At 35.0% G+C, this 27,948-nt stretch overlaps 1 protein-coding gene across 1 annotated transcript in view; it reads right to left on the bottom strand.

Moving 5' to 3' along the window:
* The window catches only part of Camta (Calmodulin-binding transcription activator), a 1,249,189-nt gene that overhangs the window by 82,447 nt on the left and 1,138,794 nt on the right, over window positions 1–27,948 (bottom strand). The window contains exons 9-11 of the mRNA XM_081739735.1: window positions 19,788–19,834; window positions 11,079–11,324; window positions 110–1,075 (exon numbers count right to left, since the gene is read on the bottom strand). Coding sequence (XP_081595861.1) covers window positions 110–1,075; window positions 11,079–11,324; window positions 19,788–19,834 — 1,259 coding nt within the window. The remainder of the gene's footprint in view (window positions 1–109; window positions 1,076–11,078; window positions 11,325–19,787; window positions 19,835–27,948) is intronic.

Here is a 27,948-nt window from a genome sequence, read left to right as displayed (position 1 = left end):
GAAATAGTTATCACTTAAGCAGCTGAAGTATATTAAGGATATATTTCTTTAATCCACGGAATTGTAAGTATTGTATTGTATTTTTCAACTTTCAAAGAAATACAGTTACCTCAGGATATGCCCACTCCGGCGAGTAATCCGTTATATTGGCAGTTCCTTCTCGATAATCCATCCGTGGTGACGACTGACTCCCTGTTTTCTCCGGTGGCGTCGCGGCTGCACCACTGTGAGATGTGCTGACGGTTGTTGTCGTTGTTGTACCACTGCTGGAAGTTGGCTCCAACACTTCGAGCTCTGGGAAGTCTCCCAACATGTCAAATGCCTCCAAGTTTACGAAAACATCATCGTCAGGCGGCGACACGTCATTGCCAATAAAGTCCATAGGATTCAACTCACCAGTGTCACCAAGATCTCCATCAGATTTGCGAATTCTGTCTGATGAACACGATGGCATATTTGCGGAAAGAGTCTTTTGGATGTCTTCTTGAGAGAGGTCCAGAGTTTCATTGAAGAAACCGACATCATTTTTATTACCAGAATCACTAAAACTAGGCTTCATATCTAGCACAGTACTAGTGTCCATAGGTTTTGGTGTGGATGAGGCTTTGGGTTCCGGAGAAATATGCTCACTGAGGCTAGGCAAACTGGAGTAACTACTGGAATCAAACGAGACATTGCCATTAGTAACATCCATTTTAAGATTGTCTACAGTTGACTGGTGACAGCAAGAGGTCTCCATTGCTTCCTGTTTTAATGACACTACCTTTTCAGTCCCGATATTTTTAACATTGTTTGTGAGTCCACTGGAATTCTGTCCCTGATTACACACGAATGAGGTCACTGCAACAGGAGCTATTGGAGTTGTACCCACAGTATTTCCTGTGGCACTGTTCAGGATAAGAAGTCCACCACCTCCCTGAATCTGTGATAGACTGAGGACAAGTGGGGCAGAGGTGGCTGCACTCACAGGAGTTGGTGTCGAAGTGGAGACTCGTTCACCCGGAGTCGGCAGTGTTTGGAGACACTGAGTAGATGTTGCCAATATCATGCTACCGGAACCAGTTGTTGACGATACCTGTGGAAATAGGGGATGTTAAACTCGAAACAAACAATTAACATTAAACTTAATACATTAACTTTGAAACTAAATATCCTAAGCATGTTTGCTAATAATAGGTACAGGATGCATATTGAATACTTAGAAATAAAAAGACCTTACCATGTATCCAAGAAATATACTTTCCATAAGATTTCGTTGGTCTGTGGCATCTTTATCAATGTCGTCAACTGCTGATAGACTGGTAACATGCAAATGCGTTTCTTCCTTTCCGAAGAGTTACTTTTCTGAATAATATATTAGTTCAATTTCACTTGTTGGTTGCGAGATTGTTCCAGGATTCATGATTGATACAGAATTGTATTAATATTAAAGAATACTTTGCAAAATATATGTTACAGACATAAATGATGTAGTCATGGTTGATACACAATTGTATTAATATTAAAGGGTACTTTGCGAAGGTATACTACCTTTGCAATATATTCTATAGCACTAATACAATTCTGTATCAATCATGAATACATCATTTACGCCTGGAATAGTCTCGCAACCAACAAGTAAAATTGAATTAACTATATCAAGCAGAAAAGAGGAAAGGAAGGAACGCACCTAAATGTTACCAGTCTAGCAGCGGAGTTGATGGTACTGATAAAATTGCCAGAGAGCAACGAAACTGTACAGAAAAGTGTTACCTTCCCAAATACAACGTGTATCTCTAAACACAGCCCTACATTAGATTTTAGTCTAGGACTTTAGTGATTTGTTTAAATCTCTTACAAATTAAATGTTCTTCTATTATATATTCCCTAGTTAGAAACATAACACTACTCATTATCAAACTATCCTACCCATTTCACTAGCAGCTCATGTCGTCGGTGAAGGTGCGAAGTGGTGTAACTCGGTAAATCGTTAGCCTTGTTTATCCTGCTCTATCAACCATAAACCATTCACAGCTGAATTCCTTACATTAACAGAAATACAAACTTTCTCAAAATGGCGTATCTTGAAATGAGTAGCACGCTATATCGTCAAACGTGAAAATTTAAATCACTCTTCTGTAAAAATATAAAAATCAAGATACACCACTTCACCCCTTCACCGACGATGATAGCTGTCAGTCACAATGTTACTAAACTTTGTAACTACTACCCAATCAGTCCAATATCCCTGAGAAGAAGGTCTATTTACAATGTAATACACATGAAAGGTGCATTTTTATTTTTTAAGACTATGATCATACACTTGCAAATAGGAAGGCAAGGGTGCAGTGGTCCCCCTTGAAATCTGAAATTCTTGGAAAAACAGTTTTTATGTTTCTAAGAGATAACAGTAGATGAGCTAAAATCAGTTTGAAATAACTTTTGACACAATACAAATAGTAACATAATAATAATAATAATAATAATAATAATAATAATAATAATAATTTATTATAGATATGCAATAGATAATTTTAATTCACTCATTTCATAATAAAATGGCACAACATTTTCTATCGTTTTCTGATGTTACTCTATTGTATAGTTTGATATTTGTATCACTGCATTATACGACCAAGTGCTTTATTTTTGCTTTTAGTTGTTCTCAGCACATTAATAAAATTCGTTATCCATTATTATTGTTATTATTATTATTATATTAAATTATAGCAGTATAATTGTATAGTTTCAGTAATTAATATTTGAGGTTAACAACGATTGGTTATCAGATTAAAATTAATCTCTAAAGAAAACATATATATATATATTGATGATTTCCTAAATAAGGAATGAAAACAATAAAGAATAAGATCTTTCTGTAATTTTATTGAAAGGAATAGACATACTGACATATTAAATGTGAACAAAATCATATTACTAAACTGAGGATGGAACTCACTCTCGTCTGTAAATGATTTTTTCTGGATTTTAGCAAGAGAAGCTGACAATTTACTGATTTATGTATGTTTCTGCATTTAAAGTTCATGGCTTCGTCAGAACACACATAATACTGAAAAAAGGATATGTTTATATAACAATGTAGTTTCATAATTAGAATACTAACAAAATATTAACACTGTAATAACAATACATAACTTCTGGATACACTTCGTGTTTACAATGTGATTCTGTAATATTCTCGGTTACTTCAATTTTGTATTGCATATTTTTCTCTTACCAAATTGAAGATATGATTGAAGATAATATGTTCTATAAAACAAGTGATTTTCTAACAATAATTCGATCTGTTTTAAAACTGTAAATTACGTATTTCTGAGAGAATGTGTAATATTATTCTTATGTGGTATTTAAAGTTTTGAGCTATTGTTAACTTGAAAATGTGTACATATATGGTATACAGTTCATAATTGTATTGATGATATTGATTTCAACGTTGTATTGATGATAAGATGTAGTCAGAATTTAATTCACAATTTCCTTTATTCATATATATAAAAGATATTATTTGGAAAGTGTTTGGAAAATATTTCGATGTTGAAACAATAGTTTGAAGAGTGTTTTAAGTGGTAGATTATAGAACATTACTCTTAATATCTTCTTTGGCACTGTAAATAATTTTGTCGCATTGCAATTTTATTCAAGAAAAAAAAATCGAATGCTATCGACGGCTAAATCAAGTAAAAAATGTAGTTGTTCATGCCTCCACAATTAGAATCTTATGAGTTGCTATTACGGTATCATTTACTATCAATTATCAAAAATGATCAAAATATCGTATTGGAGTCGTACAAAATATACACACTTTTAGCACTACATTACCATGGTTAAAGGTGAAAATCAAAACTCTACAAAATCTCCTAAAAATTCTAGATCTTAATTATGATTTGTGAACTGAATCCGTTACACACACGGACAAACAGGCAAGAAAACACTCATTTACTAAATATAGGGATAATTAAACGTTACTAGTCAAAATTTTCGTTTTATTTTTCTCTATTATAAAATTTCATCACTCCTATGCCGACCTGAAAATAAAAATTACAAATTAAACAAAACAACCAAATGTTTGGGTACCTTCAATAGGAAAATAAAAGTTATATTTTCATCCCAACTTTCTATAGAACTAGAGTACAGTACAGTGAAAGACGGTATTATTATTATTAATTATTATTATTATTAATTATTATTATTATTATTATTATTATTATTATTATTATTATTATTATTATTATTATTATTATTATTATTATTATTATAGTCCTAATAATAACAACAATAATAATAAAATCAATAATATAATGACAAACTGGTTTACTTAGTTCGAAGTATTTATACAAATCATATGAAAAGGGAAAGATAAACCAAACTTTATAGTTTCAATTTGAATTTCAAAAATATGCTAGGGAGACGTATGGATAAATTACTAAAAAACATTGGTATTACGTAAAAAGAATTTGTATCAAAATTCTTTGCTTGGTTCATAAAGTAACTGTAAATCATGAACACAGTATTAAATACATAGTTATAAGCGGAAATTTAAACATTGACTCATTAATGGACATAGTGTGCTATTCTTGCACCTTAAAACCATTTTCATTTCATTATTTATCGTTGAATAAAAACATTCACGATATAAGTTTGCACATCATGATGCTATGAACGCTTAAAATAATTTTGTAAATTATTTCACATCTTTAAATAAACTCAATTTGAGCATTTATGGCCAACATACATCTTATGACTATGGAACCATGGAAGATTTATGTTAAGTCGATTGCTTATTTTTATATAATCGATTATATAACTTCAGTTCACTGCAATCATCATTAAAAGTACTTAAGAGGAAGCGGAAGTGGATACAGATACTATTGATTAAGAGCGTAGATTTAACATGGGCTTTAAACATATATATAACACTCCCGCCCCAGTCCACCGCGTTTGCTTGGCCTAAGGCCTCGCGTCTCTTATGTATAATGTTTTTCAAGATTATTATTGTTTTGAGAGTCAAAAGTTCGTTTTTAAAATGATAACAGATAATACTCATATATATGTTGAAGTGGATTGGCAGCTGAGAAAGTTTGATTATAAACTAAGAAAACCAGATACTACATTACGAGAAGAGACCAGTGAATTGCTGGAGAATCATACTTTTAAGATAACAATGAAGAAGAGTAAAGATGTCTCCACACAAATAACTAGTATAGAAGATCTCAAAGAGGGTACATATGAGAACAAGGAACAACAAATAAACAAGGTAAGAATCGTGGAAAATGAGAATAATAAATCACTAGAAGCTGCTGAAGCGGAAGGCACAAACCAGGATAAGAATAAAAATCTTAGCGATCTTCAGGGAGGTGAAAGGAAGAAACTCTCTGACATCACAGAAAATAAACATCCCGGAATTTTGGGAATTTTAAAGAGAAATTGGAAGAAAAAGAACACGAATAAAGTCAGTCGTAATACTACGTTGGATTCTGGAAACTCTAAACACGAAGAACGAGAAGCCCAGAAAACAATCATGAAGATGGAAGAAGCTCAAAACAGCAGCAGCTGTAGACAATCTTCAAAACAAGATGGATTAGAGAGGATTAACGGAACAAATAACACTGATCCTGCAAATATATATGATAACTTTGAGTTAACATTAAAACTCTCCAGGTTAGAGCAGTCTGCAATTTTAAGATTAGCCTTGAGACATATAATTCGCAATCTGAAGGAAAATGGAAATCAGATAGTCTTTCCTTTCTCACAAGACGAGGATGAAATGGAATTAAGTCTCAATAACTTGCCTACAAATCCAAGACAACTTCTAGAGCTTGTGGACATGGCTTATGCAAGAAGGAATTTAAATTTAGACTTGAATAGAGTTTATATACATTTTGTACGACTCTACGGCCGCATTATATACAATCACAAAAATGACTGGCCCAATTGCTGGGTTAAAACCTACCATATTTAAGTTTTATGGATAATAACCTGAGAATTTTACAACTAAACACGATGCGGTCAGAGGTCGTTATGGAAGAAATTATTCAAACAAGTATAGAGTGGAAAATTGATATCTTATGTCTACAGGAACCCTATTTTAAAAATGACGAGTTTGAAACTCCAAATTTTAATTATAGAATAATAAGAGAAGATAGACAAGCACTTGCTTCAATAATAGTTTTAAACAATGAACTACAAATTTTAAATATTGTACATTTTTCAAATAAATGGACAAATTGTATACAAATAAAATTTGGTTTAATAGATTTTTTATTGGTAAATTCTTACTTTCAGTATTCACATCCCATAGAACCATATATAGAAAACATAATGTCAATTTGTAATACATACTCAGAAAAAAGACTGTTAATATGTGCAGATGCAAACGCTAAATCAACTTCTTGGAATTCCAACGTGTTGGATGAAAGAGGAGAAAAGTTGGAAAACATGATAAACGAACTAAATTTAATTATAATAAATCAGCCTAATAATCCACCGACATACAGAAACAGGAATGGAAACGAGACGAACATTGATGTAACACTTGCGTCTACAAACTTTATAGAGGCCATCGTTAACTGGAAGGTATTAGACAGTGAAACAACGAGTGACCACCAAATAATAAGATTTGATATAGTTAAACCGGACAACAGCATTAGAAGACTTGATGGGCATGGTATACCTTACAAGATAAAATGGATCGATTGGGAAAAGTTAAATAAAGAAATTCGTTTACCAGACTTAAACGGTGTTAATGAAAATGAACTAAATGACAGAATAAAAGAAATAGGTAATTCAACGTTGGAAGCAGTTAAAAAATCAATAAAGAAAAGGAGTAAAAACAGGTCAAATGGTACAACCTATTTTTGGAATTTAGGTCTACAAGTGTTAAAAAGGAAATTAAGAGCAAAGAGACGACAGTACCAAAGGGCACAAGATCCATATTTAAAGGATATAAGATTAAATCAATATCTTGAAATTAAAAATGAATATAAATAAAAACTTAAAATAGACAAAAATAAGGCATGGTCAAATTTTGCCAGGGAAAAACTAAGCATGGACCCATGGGGCATGCCTTATAAAATAATAACAGATAAAGTACAACCGTCCTTGGTGCTGTCTACTATGAAAAAAACACAACGAAACATACACAAACGATATGAAAGAAACAATGGAATACATAATAGATACGTTACTCCCCAATGACGACCCATCAACAGACAATGATGAAAACAAGAAGGACAGGGAAAACTATATCAACTATGATCCAGGTGAACTCCCAAATCTAGAAGAAATAAAAACTAATAATGAGGAGATAGAGGAAATTATAAAGGATTTAAAAAGTAACAAAGCGCCAGGACCAGATGGCTTGAAATCCGAAATTTATAAAAATTGCAGACAAAGTTGGGTGCCATATTTGATCAGGTTATATAACAAATGTATTGAATTAGGTTCATTCCCAAGAAACTGGAAGAAAGCCAAATTAATCATATTGCAGAAACAAAAAGCTGGTACGATTACCTCTCCCAAGTCATATAGACCAATATGCCTCTTGGACATTTTAGGCAAAATACTAGAAAAAATAATAGCTAAACGAATAAATGCTAAGCGAGGGGACTTAAACAAGTGTAAACTACAGTTCGGTTTTAGAAAAAATAAGGGAACGACAGACGCAAAAAAGAGACTTTTGGATCTAATAGAAAGAGCTAAAGGTATAGGAGGAAAGTACACTCTCGTAATTTTTGTCGATATTGCTGGCGCTTTTGATAACTTATGGTGGCCGGCCATGTTTAAAGAATTGCAGAACCTACAGATTGACGCAGGTATTCTACGGTTAGTCAAAAGTTACTGCACAGACAGAGAAGTAACTTATTCAGCTTCTAATATGGAAATAAGAAAAAACATAACAAAGGGATGTCCACAAGGATCTATATTGGGACCTCTGCTCTGGGACATCATGTTGCAACCAGGATTAAAAAGCATAAATAACTTAGAAGAAATAACTGGCTTACGCAGACGACATAGCGTTAATCATAAATGGAAAAAGCCGAACGGAATTGGAAGCAAGATCAAACCTAGTTATGGAAAAATTGTTGGATTGGTGTAAATTTACAAAATTAAATATATCTCCTGACAAAACAAAATACATGTTAGTTAATGGGAAATTGAAAAGAAATCCTATTATAAAAATTGGCATTAAGTCCATTTCCAGAGTAGAAATTTTTAAATATCTTGGCATATGGTTAGATCAGTTGCTGAACTTTGCAGTCCATATAAACAAACAAAAAGAGAAGATAATCGGAATTGCAAATAAAATTTTTTATATAATGGCAAGAGACTTTAGACTGTCGGCAAGGCATTGTCTAACATATTACAAGGCAATATTTGTAACAATCGCTGCTTATGGCTCAAGTTCTTGGAGCCACAGACTACTAGAAAATGTTAAAATAAGAACAAAGGTAGATAGTATTCAAAGAAGTATTTTAATAAGAATGACCGGGGCAATGGGTACTACACCTGTGGAAGCCCTACAAGTTCTTTTAGGCATAGAACCCTTATATCTATCGATACTGAGACAAGCAGGTCGATATTGGCTGCAAAAGGGCAACCTAGTAAAAGTGGAAAGAATATTTAAACACAGAATTCTCACGAGGGAGGAAATGGACAATTATATAAGGAGGAAATGGCAGGAAACTTGGACAAATAGCACCAAAGCCCGAAGATTATTTAATATTTTTCCTAACATTGACCAAAGACTAGAAATGGGAGATCTTCATTTTAATAAACACATGACACAATTTTTAACCGGACATGGACCATTCAAAACTACATTTTATAAATTAGGACTTTTAGATAATGACGTATGTGATTGTGGAAATATCCAAACACCCGATCACATAACCTTTTACTGTGAGAACATTACTTTGTTCGAAGATGACCACAATATAAGAGCATATCTAAGAAACGATTTTGAACTAAATGGAATACGGGAAATAATAAGAAACAAAGAAAAAAGACTAAAGCTTAGCAGTCTGTGTAGCTTAGCAGTCTGTGTGTAAACAGAGTACAAATAAGCCTTGACTTGGCAAGAAGAAGAAGAAGATAAAATTTCTGCATGTCTAGGGAAGATCATAAATATAGCCAAAACAATCTTAGTCTAATAACCAAGTCCTTGGTGTTTTGTGTGTGTGTGTGTGTGTGTGTCTGTTTTGTGTGTTATCAGTGTAGTGTAGTAAGGGAAATGTAATGGTGTAGTTGTAGTATTTCAGTGTTTCATGGTGATCTAAAGTAGAAATATGAAGTGCGGAGGACCGTGTAAAAAAGTAGATAAAAACTGAATGCGGAGGACCGCCAAAATTAGGAAGTCTATAGATACAGTAATACAGGTGAAAACCAAGTGTTATTAATAACTATAATAGAATAAGGTTTAAGGTGAGAAACCTAAGTCATACAGGTAATGAACTAGAAAAAAAAGAATAAATGAAATGAAATGAAAATAGAAAAGTTAAATTCAATTTATAGAAAATTCATACAGGTGAGATCACCTATGTTGGTCATGTTGTAATTGTAGTATTATGAGTACTGTGTGTTTGTAAATTGTGTTGTATCTATGTTATCATGTATATATTAAAAATGTTTTTCTTTTATTTCCAGAATAAAGGATACGCATAAGAAGAAGAAAACTAAGACCTGAGATAAGCATTTCAGGACTCAGGTCATAAAAGCCCCAACCCTAGCACTTGGGTATACAAAACGAAAAGAGAGATGAGATAAACAAAAAAAAAAAAAAAAGAAAGAAAGAAAAGAAAAGAAAAGAAAAGAAAAGGAGAGAGATTATCACAGAGTTCGGGGCAGATGCGTCTCTTATGTATCAGCCTTTGCACGAAGAGTGAATTTTGTGAATTTGCTCTTAACATTTCCTGAATTTGGCCCAAATCTTCGTCCCAGACCCCCGCGTTTACTCCGCGTAGGGCCTCGCAACTCTTAAACTCACAGATCTACCGAATTTGAAGTTTCTTCTCGTATTTCAACTATCTAAAAGATAAGATCTTGTATCTCGAGAAAACCCCTATTTAAATAACATGGGTATTTCTTTACCCCCTTTAGGCCCCTTAAAAAAAATTCACTTTTGGCAATTTTCTTCTCGGTTAGTCTCGGAAGGCTACAATCATGCCAAATTTCATCATTCTGAAGTTTATATGGACCTGTGCTCAAAAGTGGATACTTTCACAGTTATAGGGTGCCGAAAACGTGAAACAAGTGAAATTTAAAAGTTCATAGTTCCACTACTATAGGACTGATCATAGTCGAGTCAAGACAGCACTGAGGAACTGGTATGTGAAGTATCCAAATATTCATGTTTAAGAATGCTCCAGTACTCGAACACTAATTTTTAGAGAGATCAAGTACTTCCAAACAACCTCTCTCAAAATGATTGTGCAAATACCGGAGGTTTTGAAAGATGGATATTTGGATAGTTCACATACTAGTTCCTTAATGATGTCTTGACCCGACTACGATCAGTCCTATAGTAGTGGAACTATGGACATATAAAGTTTATTTTTTCACGTTTTCAGCACCCTATTAACTATGAAACTATGCACTTCCGATCACAGGTTCATATGAATTTTTTTCTTATTTTCATGCAATGAATCTATTTCCAAAATATTGACAAACTTTTGTATATATATGGCCATGAAGTTTCTTTTTGGAAAAGATAGCACAATAGTTCAATGTAAACAACAGATAAATCAACGCAACTGTACCAATGGAAGCTTTATGGGCATATTAAAATTGTAATTTGTTATATTAAGAATCGAAAACTCCATAAGGAAATTAATTATTAGTATAATAAATTGTAATCTTAATATATCCATGAAGCCATCTGTTTAGCTGTAAAAAATTATCTGACTTATACATTAAACTATTGTGCCATCTTTCTTGTTAAAAAAAAAAAGAAAAAAAAAGGTGTAACAAAAAGTATTAATTGCCCATGCTAAACGAAGCTCTTATTACTTCTGCTCTCTCTTAAGAGACAAGTGCAATCGGTAAATAACTTCCCACTAACTTTGAACGGTTGGTTTACTTACCTGGTTGTTGTTCTCATTGAGAGCAGCCATATTGACGACCGGTTGATGTGTACTGGTAGCTGTAGTTGTTGATGGTGTGTCTCGTTTCGCGGCAGAAATGCGTCGCATTGGGTGAGCACATGTCTTGCCATCAGCACACGTAGAATCTGGACAACCACATTCAAGTTGTTTATTTAGAGTTGCTTGACGAGCCTGCCGCTGTTTTTCCATTAGCTGTGCTACAATTGCCTCCACGGTCTCTGCTGTCTGTGAAAATCAAATAATGCGGTTAGAAGAAATTGAAATTGACTGCTTTGAAAGTCTTATTAATATCAAGTATACCTAACATGCGTATTTCTTAAGTTTGTTTTGATCCACAGAAGTAAGTATGCATACAATAACTTATGCTAATACAGCGAAAGCATTATAAGCTAACCGGACAAAATGTTATCACTTCTACAGAAACTTTCTGTTATAAAAGGAACGACTGCTCCCCCCGACCTCACAAACTGCGTGGAAGTGACTCCATGAGGTGTTGCAGGCTAATCGCTGATCCACTCGCTCATCAGTAAATTGACGTAGTTTCAGCAAAATACGGGAATCGTTATTCTGCGCTCACCCGTTGCTTCAAAGAGACCTACAGTCTTTTAATTGCATTTTATTCTTGGGCCTGACCTGGCCAGGTGCAGCAGCCTGCCTGAATGTTCTTCAATCCATTTACAAACGCTTTGAATTCAGTCCAAGTATTCATTCCGTAGTCTCCATGAAGATTTTGGCAAAATGGTTTAGTCATTGAGAATGTCCAAATACATATGCTTGTTAATGTTCACATTCGCCTGTATAAGTGGACCAAAGTCTCTAATAATAATAATAATAATAATAATAATAATAATAATAATAATAATAATAATAATAATAATAATAATAATAATAATGATAATAATAATAATAATAATAATAATAATAATAATAATAATGATAATAATAATAATAATAATAATAATAATAATAATAATAATAATAATAATAATAATAATAATAATAATAATAATAATAATAATAATAAACCTTCTCTACCTCGAACCACATCTATACACATCAAGTGAAATGCTTCATTACGTTTCGGTACACTCGTCGCATTATAGCATGTTTTCAGTACTCTACAGTCCGATGTCTGTGCCTTTGAGCCCATTGGAAACGTGCAAAAGACAAAATGACCATACTAAACGATTCCAACGCGCTACACCCCAGTACCTCTATCCTGCAACTCATTGAAGACGTGTGTGAAAGAAACAGGTGACTCGTCGGACAATACTACACGATTTCAGTCCACTACAGTACAGCATCTATGTTGTTGAGCTCATTGAAGATGTGCTGCTTTATGGGCTCTGTGAGAATGGGCTCTTTCGTAGTCCAATTCCATGTGTGTATTAAATTCCCTTTGCAATATTCTTTCGGAAATTGATTGGCATAGACGTGCATTTACGGACTTTAGCAATTCATGTCGGGTTTGAAATTGATTTTTTTTTTTTTTTTTTGACCAAGCTTGAAATTCGTCGGCAGCCCCTCTAGAGACTAGGATCTCTTCGCAACCACAGTTCTGACGCCAGTTGGTGTTCACACGAGTATTATACTATTCTTTGTAAATATGGTAAATATGCCGCTTTAATATATCGACATATCGGGCAACTTCATTTACTGTATGCCCATGGATATGCCCAAACACAATGGGTAATCTATTACATCTTTGCTTCAAACCATCTTGACGAGCTTTTTGCATATAACAGGCTAATACACACATCCACGTGCACTGTAATAGTTATGTCATGACGATGGATCCAGGAGACCCGGGTTCGATTCCTGGCAGGAGCTCATGTGGTTCGGATTCCACGTTTATCAGTAGGTCCCGTCTCATATAGCCTCGCTGCTGAAAGGAACGTTAAACTCAAAATCAACTCATGACGATGGATCATTCAGTCACATGTTACCAATGGAACGCCAACTATAACAATAGGAAAGGACTAACGTAAGTTCTAGAGGGAAGTTCCTAACTTTCTGCTTGGTATCTTATCACACAATACTTAAACAAGATATACGACAAATATTTTCGCTAAATATTTCATTCGATAAAGAAGGAAGAAATGTGAAATAGGACGAAAAGAGAAAATAAAAACTGAAAAGTAGCCGTGAAGCGTTCAGTTCCTATTTCTTTTCTTATCATGGAAGCAGTCAGTAGGAAGTAAAAGAAAAAGAAAAAAATAACACTTCAGAGCTACCTTTGAGTTCTTATTTTCCTCCTACTTCGCCACTTTTCCTCTCTTTATCCGATGAAATATTTAGCGAAAGTATTTGTTGCGTGCCTTCCTTAGTGTTGACAGATATCATGTTTTCAACTGTTTTCTGGTAAGAACTTTCTCTCCATGTCTGCTTAGCGATTCCTTTTCTCACACATACTAACCAAACAGTTTCATAAACATATATTTATTAATCTTTATTCAACATACATTCACGAACTTTAAGTGATACCTATAGAGAAGAAGAATACCTTCATAATTGTAAGTTTAGTTACGACTGTAAAAAATATTTAAACTATGTCAAAAGCACACAAAAGAATAGATTGCGAGTTTATTATAACTTGATTCACAGCTTAATATTGCAGTTATTTATATAATTAAATTATCACTAAGTTAAAAGACCTTTCTTTCAATAGATAACTAAACAAAAAATAAGCTAGCCTATCTATAGTGATGAAAGGTAAAATTCTGTAAGATTAACAAAATATTTTATATATATAATATACAGCGAAGTACTTATTATTAACATTTTAGACAAATTGAAAGAAAAAAGTTTCGGAAGATTCAAATTTTGAAACAATAATAATATTCGGTATGGAAGACCTGAATTCGATTGCCGGTTGAAGTTCATGGATTCAGATCACACTTTAAGCTGTATATCCACGACTTATATGGCTGCGGTGCTGAAACGTTCGTTAAACTCAAATTCAACAAAGAATAGTAATAATAATAATAATAATATTCAATTGAAATCAACATAAACGCTAATTTTAACCGAAAGTATGTAATGCTTATTTTTACTTACCTTATTTTACTCAATTGTAGCTTACTTTACTACCTTACCAAAAGAAATAAAGAAAAATACATGTTTCGGCCCAATTCTCAGGCAAAAAAGGTGACTCACAACATAAAATCATACTGCAGATACAGTAACTCGTATACACTGCGACACATGGAAGGCATTCTTGAAACCTTGTACATATCATAAAACATAATTGCTTTACCTGATTTAACATAATAGGTAAGAATCTTCTAATATGGACCTCATTTAAATAGAAAAGGTAAAAATGTACTATGTGATATTATTTATAAGATAATTTCAAAGAAAACTTTAAAAAACTGACAAGTTTAGGCACCGAGTCAAATCAAAGTTTGGGTAAGTCTAAAGTCAAGTTTAATGAAAGTCAAGTTACAAACAATAAAGACTTTCTAGTCCTTATACATACTGACGAAACAATGCACAAAGCCATTTCACATGTACAACTCAGGGTAGACAAGGTTAAAGGCACTGAAACCAAAATTGATGATTCTAACATTCAACTCTTCTAGAGATTTTCCAATAGAAGAGATTTAAATTCTTTTTCAAAATAAAATCTTCATATTATTTTTATAACAAGAGTGAATACTTTTTTTTAAAAAACGAATACGAAAATTTAATTAGTACTTCTGGTCACATTTCGTTTCCAGTAAAATTGTAGGCTATTCCAATTGACTACTAATTAAAATCCAGTACTCATTCTTCAAAAGAAAAGAAAGAAAAAATTGATTTTGATACAAAAATTATGTGAAAATCTTATCGTTAAACAGAACTTAAGCAAGTGTTTGTAACTGAAGAGGAGTGCCCGAAGGTAACACTGGAAATATTGGAAAAATAACTATTTGAGGAATATCAATAGGTGAGTAATTCGTTATATGATAACAGATTCCATACAATCGATAAGTAATTACTTAAGAAGTAACCTATAAGATATTGCGGATATTTGAAGCAACACTCATGTAATGTTTGTAAAGAAAAATACTGAATAAATCTAATTAGAACATAAAAACGCAACATAACGAGAGAAAAATTAAAAAAGAACTAAAGTACAGAGATAACTGCCAAATAATATGTTAATATACTATGAAATATGTCAAATATACATATTTACGTATAAAGGGAACCAAGAAAGTTCTGTCGCTTCTTCATCCACCACCTTCGAACATCGATATGTCGACTAACGAGGGAACCTATCCAAGTGTAACTCTGACTTCGAGTCGAGACTATGGCCGTTGGATACCTTGTCCCAAAAGAACGTAACACGAAAAGGGATACATCCTCGATCGCAACCGTTGCGGAGATATAAGCGTGAAAAGTTAAAAATTGAGCTCCATACTATACATTACAAAGTCAGATTCCGGGTCAGATTTTTCGGAAACGGTCGAGTAAGGAAACTCAGCGAATACATATCAAATTAGTGTGGGGAGCACAGCACCTTTTGCATGAAAAATTTGTGTCCCTGGGCACTCGCAGGGTCCCAGGCGGGGTCCAACTCAAAATTTGCAAACGGAACCGGGGGTCAAGTAGCATATTGTATGAAAGCTATTGTTAAATAAAAGAAGATAGAACAAATCTCAACTCTCTACGATAACCCTGTGCAAACGGGCAACTGGTCAAAATGTCAATACAACCTATATCAGAAAATCTATGGCCGCGCTTCTAAATCCGTTAAGTTGCGACAATAACAAAACAGAAAAACACGTTTAAAAGTGTAAGGTATTGAAGTATAGCAAATTGCTGCAATTTCTCTCACAGAGTCGCACAACGGACCTTATCCAAGTATAAGTGTGACTTCAAATGACCAATGGACCATAGAATAACCATGACCATTGGATTGCGTGTCCTAGAAGAGAAAGGATACATTGTCAATCGCAATCGTCGTGGAGAGTGAGAAGGTCAAAAGGCAACGGTATATGCTTCGCGCATCGGGACCCCAAATTCACAGATTGCACTATGAAATTTCCTTATCGTAGAGAGTTGAGATTTGTTCTATCTTCTTTTATTTAACAATGGCTTTCATACAATATGCTACTTGACCCCCGGTTCCGTTTGCAAATTTTGAGTTGGACCCCACCTGGGACCCTGCGAGTGCCCAGGGACACAAATTTTCCATGCAAAAGGTGCTGTGCTCTCCACACTAATTTGATATGTATGCGCTGAGTTTCCTTACTAGACCGTTTCCGAAAAATCTGACCCGGAATTTGACTTTGTAATGTATAGTATGGAGCTCAATTTTTAACTTTTCACGCTTATATCTCTGCAATGGTTGCGATCGAGGATGTATCCCTTATCGTGTTATGCTCTTTTGGGACAAGGTATCCAACGACCATAGTTTCGACTCGAAGTCAGAGTTACACTTGGATAGGTTCCCTCGTAAGACGTACCTGGAAGATCAAAAATAGTACCCATCAGCGTCGACAACCTTCTGCCAACGTTCTGGGAAGCAATGGATTCCATCGCGGTAGAAGTTGGTGGGCTGTGAAGCGAAGAAGGAATCAAGTGCATTTTGCACCTGTATTAGGGATTTGAACTGGCGTCCTCTCAGATGATTGTCCAAGGAATGGAACAGGTGATAATCGGACGGTGGAATGCCCAGGGAGAATGGCGGATGCAATAGTGTTTCTCTTTCAAGGAGTAGAATGGTGTCCTGGGTCATCCTAGTCACGTGGGGTTTAGCGTTGTCCTGTAACAGGAGGATTTCTCTGCGGTTCAGAAGTACTGGCTCCAGAGTTTTGAGTTTTTCTTGAACACAACTCAACTGCTGACAGTACACAGCTGCACTGATGCATTGATGCAGCTGGTAGCAGTTTCCGATGCACGATACCACGAGCAATCCACCCAATACACAGAAGTATCTTCTTCTGGTACAGTGCTGGTTTCGGATGTTTTGGAACCGGTTGATGGGCTAATAACCAATGATGACAACGCCGTGGAGCTTCGTACAGGACCCATTTCTCATCACATGTCAATATGCTGTCCAGAAATGGCTCCTTCCTCAGAGAGAGACAGCAAAGAAACATAGGTGCCTGCTCGCGTTTCCTTCTGGCCCGGAGTCAAATCATGTGGAACCCATCGACTCAACTTGTAGTGCATCCCAAGTTGATGGCGGTTGTGTCGAATGGTTTCTCCACTCACGCTGAATTGTAGCCCTAGTTCTTCACACGTCTGGTCACTGTTCGCCTCAATCGGTGCCTGAAGATTTTCATTTTGTAAATGTGTTAGTCTCCCGGCACGTGATGCGTCTTCGAGTGTTTCGTCACGGTTCTAAAACTTATTAAACCACAGCTGTACTGTCCACGTAGTCACAACACCCTCACCAAAGGTCTGGTATATCTTCCACCCTGCTGCAGCGGCGTTTGATCCCAGTTTGAAGTCGTACAGCATACACGTCCTTATGACGCTCTGTGGAGGTCCCACGTTCACTCTGTCCTTACGCAAGTTCACTGTATAAGTGAACTGCCAAAACGAGGTAGTATGTTGGATATATCCACACCTTCGCCTTATCTCCATTCGCATTCAACTCACGGTGTGAGAGCCAATTGAACAGATCTCCACAAAAAGAGACAGAACTTTCTTAGTTACCTTTATAAATCATATTCAAGTCAACTATTTATTCCTTCACAACGTAGTCTAAGATTTCTGTTTGAAAAATGAACTAAATAACTAAACTAAACTTCCTGATGTTACAACTCCATCAAAGATTAAGACCAACCAAATGGTACGGTTAAACTGGGTAATGCATGATCAGCACATCAGCTCCCAACAACGTCAGTTTTGGCTTTCTAAATCGGACTTCACTACCTCTTAATATAGGTATCTCAGGTTTAAAAGTTTCTGCTTAGTTCTTTTTTGAAAGTGTACATGTTTCTGGATAGAATTGTGCAATAAGCAATTATATATATATATATATATATATATATATATATATATATATATATATATATATATATATATATATAATCGGTAATTGCAGAATTATATCCAGAAACACATACACTTTCGAAGGACTAAGAGCAGAAACTTTTATTGTAAGTATATATATATACGAGGGGGATCAAATATAAACGAGTCTTGTGTTGAGACAAAATATATATATTGTAGGAAACACAGACACTGCTACAACCTATTTTTCTACATAATCTTCACCTTTACGGATACATTTTCTCCAACGTAACCAACCAGCTGCGCACGAAGTTTTTAGTTGATCGTTGGTCGGAGATCGTTCGTCCCCAAGTGCTTCTTTGAGGGGTCCAAAGAAGTGAAAATCGCATGGCGATAAGTCTGGGCTATCTGGTGGATGCGGAAGCGTTTCCCAATGTATTGCCACCAATTTCAGATGCTTAACACCTGCTGTGTGGGGTCTGGCGTTGTCAGGAGGTGCAACACCTGGCGATGGAACAGCCTCGTCTTTCGCGTCGATACTACAGCTTAACTTGATCCAGGAGGCCGCAGTACAGTAGGTTGCGTTGATGGTCGGACGTTCGTATAAGAAATCCATTAATAGGATCTCCTCCAGTCCTTAAAGCATTGTGACTAACACCTTCCCCGTACATAACCAAACTTTGGCTTTCAGGGGGTTTCCTTCGCCTCTTCTCCGCCACTCCATGCTGGTACACTTGGACGCTGGGATGTAATGATGCACCCACTCATGTTTCGTCACAGGTTACGATGCGATGCAAAAACGTATCCCCTTCCACGTCAAAACGAATGTAAAGTACTCGAGCAATGTGAACTCGTTCGGCCAGCAGCTTGGGAACCCACCGAGCTGTGATTTTGCAGAAACCCAACTGCTTTGTGATGATCGATTGGACACTTCCATAGCTAACACTAAGTTCTGCCGCAATTTGACGCACAATGACGCGTTGATCCTGTTCGATAAACTCACAAACACGTGCCATGTTTTCATTAGTCACATTGGTGCGAGCACAACCGGGGTGAACTTCCTTTGCAACACGTTCACGGCCTTGCTTGAATTCGTTGCACCACACCTTCACTCTTGCCTACGAAAGAGCATCATTCCAGAACTTGGCCTGCAGTCTGCAGTAAATTTCTACTGATCTGACGTTTTCCTGGGTGAGAAACTTGATAGTTATTCGTTTTGCAACAGAGACTGGCACACCATCGTGAGGGCTACTAAACGAAGCATGCGACAAGCCGGCAGTTCTGGTTCCTGACTCTCGGCAGTCCCACCAACCGACAGCACCTGCCCAATCACACCCAGCTACTCGTTCCGACGCTTAATCAATCAAGATTCATTCGTATTTGATTCACCTACGTATATATTTAAAAAAGTTCTTTTACTACATCAACATTCATACAATTTCCCAGAATTTGAGCTGGTTATTTTATAAACATGAAAAAGAAAAGGGAAGTTACAAATACGAAACAAACACTAAGAAATAAGAAAATAGTCAAGGGATTTCACTAGAGATAGAGAAAAACTTTTCTTACGCTATTTGCAATGTATCGCTTCAAATTCGTACATACTTACGAGTAAACCGGTGGCCCTCAATCACTGAGCATGCATAAATGAGTTCAGATTAGAGATATGAATTGTGAACTTACGTACACACGATTGAAGAAGAAAAATTATGTTGGAGAAGACTGACTAAAACTTACTGAAATTTCCAGTTCGTTGTTGAGATCTGGTTCATCTTCGCTGAAAACTAAAAATTGACATCATGTTAATACATTTATATATAAACACAAAATTAAAAATGCTCTTAGATAGAAAAATACTCAAAAAATAAAAGAATAATCTACAATTGCATTCAACCTAATAATTTATTATTATAACTATTCAAAATTTTGAAATAACCAATATTTTTGACGGAGAAAAATGATGAAAACAAGCTGATAAGAAGCAGTATACTACTTATGGAGCCTACTTTCATTCATATTGAAATAAATTGTAAAAATGCAAATTTAACAAAATGCATTGGGGAAAAAGTGCAAACCCTACCTTCCGAGATATTCATCATGGCTGCATTTCACATGACACATCAATGGCATTACACTTAACTCATCGAGCCCCGAAGCGCTTACGTCAATCAGCGGGTCAGCACTTAACGAATCTCATTGCCGTTGTTGATGGACGGAGTCAGTTACTTCTTTCATTACATAGCTCCCTACTTGTCTTCACAATACTGAGGCAGAGATGTTCGAACTTACGATCTTAAATCTTGCCTCCAACTTAAGTGACCTAGTGCTAGTTCATGAGAGCGAAAAGTCAAGCTGAATGAAGTTGGTGATTTCGAGCAGGAGCGAGTATGAACTCCATTGAGGACAGTAAGCCCGAGCTCTTAGCGAACTCCAGTGATGTTAGTGACTTCGAGCACGAGTGAGTGTGAGTCGCATTGAGAATAACGAGCCCAAGCTCTCAATGAGCACGACTCCAAATGATACTAGTGAGCCTGATCTTGATCAAGTGTGAGCCTTAGATAGTGAGCCCGAACCCTCTGCGAGCGCGATTTCAATGGTGTAGCGAGTTGAGGGCAGTCAGCTCAAGCCCTTAGGAAACCCCAATGATGTTAGTGAGTTCGAACACGAGCGAGTGTGAATCACATTGAGGATAATGAGCCCAAGCTCTCAATGAGCGCGACTCCAAATAATGTTTGTAAGCCAGACTTTGAGCGACTACGACTCTCTTTGAGCATAATGAGTCTGAGCCGGCGTGAGCTTGAGAGAGCTTCGGTTGCAAAATGATCATCGGTGAACGCCACACTTCAACATCACCCATTTAGGTAATGACCAGAACCAGTATTACTTGATCTCGGAGATGTCTCAGAAACAGACACATTAGCGCGGCTACGATGTTGATTTATATCAACATCAATTAGGAAAAGAAAAATTTCGTAATTTAATTAACTTAATACTTCAGATCAAGAAAGCTGTGTAAACACGAAATAAAATGACATCTTGAGTTTTCTGTCACACTGATATACTCTGAAGCAAATGACAAATATACGTGAATAATGAGGGAACAATCAGTAGAATAAAATAAGTGGGAAAAAATCCTCAGATACGACGTTATCCAAGAAAAGTTCGCATGGTTTAGCATCGTACCCTGAGCCTTCTGGATCAGCTGATCGTATTGAGCCGAAGTATCTCTCAACAAATGCTACGAATGCTGTTTATGCTACGAATTTGATAATAAGTTTCCGTTTATTAAAGAAATGCCTAGCTTATAAAGAGCGATATCTAGTAGAATCTAGAATACATTTTCCTTTATTAGATTAAGTCCTTCACATTCCTTATTAAGACCTATGAGCTTAAATTACTAAACTTAAATTCAAAATGGCAGCCATGACAATTACATATCCCGAAAGGTAGGGTCTTCTGTTCTTATCCGATTAGTATCAATCTGATGTTCATTTCGTTCCTTTTTTTAAAATCAAAATAGTGTCGTTTGACTGTCACATTACCCAGTATATTGGTTTATTGTTTATTATTCAGCAGAATATTCAAAAACGTATCTATTTCAACTCTATTTACTCTTAGTTTTAGTGTAATATACTCGTGAAACGATACATGAAAATCAGTAAATTACATAATTTTTAAACAAAGTACTTTAATTGAATCTTTTCAACAGATTATTGTTTGTTATTAAATAACAGTAACGTGTGAAAATACTAAAATAACATAATATATCATTTCCAAAATACACGTATTAATTAGTAATTAGAAATGATTTAAAATCCTGAAAACATAGACGTAATTTAATGTTACTGTAGGTATAATTTCTGTAAAGTACGAAGCAATCTTTAGTGAAAACATACAAGAATAACAGGAATTGGTAGTTAGTTTAAATTAAAAAGCAGACACAAAGCTGTAGCACTAAAGCGAACATATAATCAATTTTTAGAAAACATCTCAGGAATACAATATTTCAAACACACGATATGGGAAAAAATGTAACAGGTGTTTCATAATATCGTTTATGAAGATCACTCAATTATCCGGACTTCGATATACTGGACTTTGAATAACTTGCACTTTCTTTAAAGAATATTAAGTTGTATTTACATAGTAATACGTAATCAACTTGACAACTTAAGAGTTTCAAGTACATTTGTAATTTGCCCTTTATAAATTTACGCACAATCGAGTTTGTAATATACAATTTATATACAGTTAACTGAGAAATGTGCATATATTTGTTGTTTGCCAGAATTAACACTGAAATTATAACACGTTTACTTTGCATAGTTTCTATGTGTAATTGATTGTAATATTTAAAAAATAATAATAATAAATTCAGTCACCATTCACTGTCAAATTTTCGCCTCTTCACACTGAGAAATTTGCAGTTTTCACTAAGTTCCACCAAATGAATACTGAGATGACACCGTTAAATATAAGCTTTGGAAGAATTCCTTCTGCAATTTCCTTTGTTAGGTTGTATGTTTAAAGTGGCTTCATAATTGCATCAAGAATTTACTTAAAGGGTCCAAGGGAAGAGTCTTAGAAGCACTGTTTTATAAATTTTACATATAATATTATTTATGGTTCTTATCAGGTTATTCCCTTCTGTGGATATTTTTTCTTCAAATATCTAAAGAGATTTCAGATATTTCCCTTGCACCATTTGTTAGTAGCTAGGCTTCAAGAATCCTAGAATATTTTAAATAAAAACACAAAAACCGTATAAAAAGAGTTCTGAGGTCATTCCTCTGGACCTTTCAATTATATAAATAGATATTATATTTCCTAAAATGTAAAACGATATTTCCTTTGTCTTCTAGTTAATGATACGAAACTAGAACATGTTGATTTTCAGGATATTTGTTTGGTATACATATATTCCTGGAAGCGATTTCATTCATCACGAACTTTTGTGCCAATCAAGTATTTCCATTATTACAGTTATTTGAGAATCCAGATATCATTAAAAATGCTGGAGGCTTTATGCTTTCCGTGTTTAATAAAAAACATTGATTTCTATTTTTTTTTTTTTTTTTACTCTTACTAACGCTATATAAATTTGCTACTTCCCTTTTAATTTAGAATGAAATTTTAATTTAACTGTATTTCATGATGAAAGTAAGATTTGTTACAGATAAGTTATTAAATGTTACAGTTATGTTCACCATTCCGTGCTGTTATATAGTTCATGCATTTAATCCACATTTGATAGCTATTATGAGTGTTATTATTAAATTTTAAAGAAAGGAGAAAGTAAATGTTTTATTTAAAACAACCAAGAACGCCAGCAACATTCGTTAGTTGTATATGAATAGCATTGTAATTCACGAACTACATATACACAATATCATGAATTGATTCTATTTTGATCATTCCGTATTACACAGCTTAATTAAAGGACGATGAATCATTTTAAAATGTTATTTTGGAAATGATCAAGACAGACTTTAGTATAAAATTGTACTAGTATTTTATTGAAAAGTGAATATTGTCATGTAACAGACAACACTGAAGAACCGAGACAGCTACAATAGACTTAAAATGAAATGAAATAATATCTTTAAGCTTTACGTCCCACGATTATGTCGGCTAGGCTAAAGGGGACGGTAATGATGAGAAATGAATGAAATGATGGAATGAAGAAAGTGGGAGGAAACGGGAAAACCCCGAGAAAATCCACGCACACGGTGTTTGTCTATCACAAAGCTTACTTGGCGCGAGCTGGGATCGCTGGGATCGAACCAAGGACCCCATACACCAGAGTTGAACGCTCTACCACTGAGCCACCGCGACCCCAATAGACTTAAAATATTAGAAAGAAATTATATATATTAAAAAATAGTTAATGAACAATAAATTTTCAGATAAACCTCCCTTTAATTAATTCTGACTGAACATAATTCTTAAAGAATATACAGCTGTCAATCAAGAGTCAAGAATGGATTATATTTCAGACAGCAGAAATACTCAAACTTATCACTGTGAGCTTCAATCGGACAAATCGATAGAATATGTCGAACTTTTAAGCTTTGGAATTATTTTCTTAATATTCATACATGACTAATATCCAGCAGAACATTTGCATTTAGATTTACGTCCTTCTATCAAGCCATTTATGTTCAGAGCGTTCTGAAAGAATTGAATTAATTACGAAATTCGAAGAAAATTATTTTAATGCAATACTTCTTTATTTTTTTAAACAATTAATATGATACTTGTTATTTTTAGGAGTGATTTTTTTTTTTTAAATTTCTGAGAACAAAGTGTTTAGTACATTGATACATGAAACGAAACATATCATAAACAGAAACCGATTTTGAAAAATTTGTTTCACATTCATGCCAGATCATGCACAAATTTAGCACATAAAATCATGCTGGATATTTGCAAACGATCGTTAAAAATATTAGAAAAAAATAGATTATCTTGCCCCATCCAGGATTTGTGGTCTACTGAATAAAATTAATTTGTAGTTATTATTAGACTTCCAAACTATACTACGCGTAGGTGTCAGAAGTCTTACAGAACGGTTATGTCAGTCAGTCTGTCTGTCTCTCAGTTTGTCGACAGATACCAGAACAAAAACAGTACGAGATATCAAGAAGCGGTTTCTTGCAAAAATAGATTTCAATAGTTTAGCGCCCCAAAAATAGATTTCAACTTCTCTGTAACCCTTTATTCAAAACGGAAAGTGATGGAATTGATCATTTCCGGTATCAACATTTTTCGCCGTAAAACGAAAACGGTAACAAATAGAGAGAGAGAGAGAGAGAGAGAGAGAGAGAGAGAGAGAGAGAGAGAGAGAGAGAGAGAGAGAGGCGGGTTTTAGTAAAGGATTCGGCATCTCAAGGCAACACATCATGACTACTCACAACACTCTACCAAAACCGGAAGTGGATCAAATTCCGGTTTCAATATGATTTCCGTAGAGCAAAAACAGTAGAAGATATCAGGAAGCGTTCTTTATTTTACAATCTATTCATTATCCTAAGAGTAGGTCCCATCTTCTTCATTAATCCTGTATTCAGACCAGAAGTGGTAGAAATCAATCACTTCGGGCTTCAACGTTTATCGCCAAAGAACAAAAACGGAAATAGATAGCGAGAAGCGGTCTTTTGCAATCGATTCAGTGTCTCGAGAGAACATGAGACACCAGCAATACTCTACCAAAAGCAGAAATGATGGAATTTACTAGTACTTCAGGTTTCAATACTGATTTCCACAGGAAAAAAAAAATCGAGAAGCGGTTTCTTGCAAATCGATTCAACGTTCCAAAAATACATTACATCTCTTGTGTTGACCTTCTATTCAAACCGGAAGTGGTAGAAATCAACGTTTCCGCTTTCAACGTTGGTCGCCATAGAACAATAACGATAACAGAGAGAAAGAATCGAATTTTCGGAATCAATTCAACGTCTAAAGAGAACATACCACTACCAGCCGCAAAATCTATCAAAACCGGAAGTGGCTGAAATTTACTAGTATTTCCGATTTCAATATTTATCTTCGTAAAGCAAAAATAGTAACAAATAGCAAACAATGGTTTTTATATATGGATTCAACGTCCGAGGAACAAGTTCTAACTTTGATTATATTCCTCTATTCACGTAGTTATAGATATACAATAACTTTGAGTATTGAATTCGCATAGTTTGGGAAGTATATCGTAGTTTCACTTGTTTATATATACTTCCATTGTCTTTGAAATTGTCTGAAAAACAAAATAACTATCAATGTATGTTTGATATAAGGTACTTCTCACGCATTTGTTCCGTATGTTATTTCAACGTCAATGCAAGAAAGCACCAAAAACCTTTACAAACTATTTTACTTATATTCTCTGACTGTCAACTCAATGCATGAGATGGTACCTTTCATTGAAGTTCTCATCATAAAACTAATTCAAACCTCGGTTATTGCTGATTGAAAGTTGTCAAATGCTTTGAAATTCTACCCTATCAACTTTTACTACGTCCTCTGCTAGTATTACGTCGAAACTCGCATTATAAAGAGTTTCTTTTTAACTGCTGGAAACAGACAAGACATTTGGTATATAGAGAAATATTTTGCAAACTCAGTATGCAAATTTACCTTATTCATTTGAACAAATTCTGGGAAGTTCATTTCGAAAGGAGGAAATTTTAGTTTTATTACATGTTTCCGTTGAATCGTTTGATATTTAAAAAAAAAAAAATGTATATGGGAGCATTTTTGCTTCAGAGGATACGAAATTCCATTCATTTACAAGAAATTCAATATAGATTACAAAAGGGAGAGTAAAATATTGTACCGCGTTAGTTCGTTAATATTATCTCGAAGCGTATTAGCTATAACTGATTCAATCTAACTTTCGCTTTTCCCTACTAATTGAATACAGGAGACTCCTCTCCATATTGCACCTTGAAGATGCAGTACAAACACGCAAAGGAAACTAACTTTGGTGAACGATGTACAAATACTTTTTTTTTTATGTTTTCTATGTAGATTATTTGTAGAGCTAATTTTCATCTACTTCTGCAGTTTTCGTCATGTTCATTTAATAAGGTAAGACCGACTGAAGGATAAAGTTTCCAAAATACGAATAAATAAAAATGCATTCTTTTCCGATACTGTTTGTATCCTGACGTTTTTCTCTCTCACAGTATAGATTTATTACGTCAATGATTCCTTAGTTTTTACGGTGCTGTATAAATAGTGTAATCAACTTGACTTTTAAAAAAAGTGATTGGTATTTTATTAAACACATGTATTCCGCATTCATGCAGACACACACATATGTACAAATTCTAACACGGAAGCAACTGCACTAATCAGAAATAAAGGATAGAAACATGGACTACTACAAAACCGATGAATTTGGCAGAAATGAGAAGCTTTCCAAGAAACAAGGCTTCCTAAGATGTTTTATTAGCCCGTAATGTATTCCTTGACTAGCTGAGAGCTAAAAACACACAGCGGGAAGAAACAAATATTATAGAAGGTCTAATGCTTTTCGAAGCACAAGGTGTTCGGAAACTTTGTGTGCACTTAAAGTAACACTATTTTGAAATGCTTTGTATAAAAGATTTTACAAAGGGATCTCTTCAGACGTATGGACGTGTCTATATATACTTCTGCATGCTAATGTAGCGAAGATCATTCTTATATAGATAGATAGATAGATATAGATTAAATTTGGTTTACAGATCATACATTACTTACACAGCTGCATGCATTCACTGCACACAGTACATATAGTAACTTTACATACACCATATATTTGGTCTAGGAATTAATTCGTGCGGGTGGACAAGAGACGGCGCAACGAACGGAGCGTCCCACAGTTCCGTGTATCCACACATGTGTTGCAAACCCCTGTCATCGCGTATCGTTCGTAGTATAGGGCAGTGGATTAAAGCGTCAACAACACCAGTTTGTAGTTAAGTGAACATGGCGCAATTTGTGCCTGATAAAGTGTTTTTGCGGGGTGTCCTGCTGCATTACTTTAACATGCAGAAAAGTGCGACTGAAAGTCATCGTATTTTGGTGGAAGTGTATGGTGACCATGCTCTAGCTGAGCGAACGTGTCAGAAGTGGTTTGCACGGTTCAGAAGTGGTGATTTCGGCTTGGCAGACCAAGAGCAAGCTGGACAGCCAAAAAAAAATTCAAGACGAAGAATTGACAGCATTGCTCGAGCAGGATTCGTGTCAAACACAGGAACAACTTGCAGCAGCATTAGGCGTTGATCAAACAACAGTCTCCAAACGCTTGAAAGCCATGGGAATGATTCAAAAAATGTCACATTGGGTTCCACATGAATTGAAAGACAGAGACATTGAAAGACGAAAAACCATTTGCGAATTGCTGCTTCAACGA

The sequence above is a fragment of the Thermobia domestica genome, chromosome 15, assembly GCF_964235325.1.
Source record: "Thermobia domestica chromosome 15, izTheDome1.hap1.1, whole genome shotgun sequence".
Classification (NCBI taxonomy): domain Eukaryota; kingdom Metazoa; phylum Arthropoda; class Insecta; order Zygentoma; family Lepismatidae; genus Thermobia; species Thermobia domestica.
The sequence above is the reverse complement of the archived record's forward strand: the minus strand, read 5'-3'. Positions and strand labels throughout refer to the sequence as shown.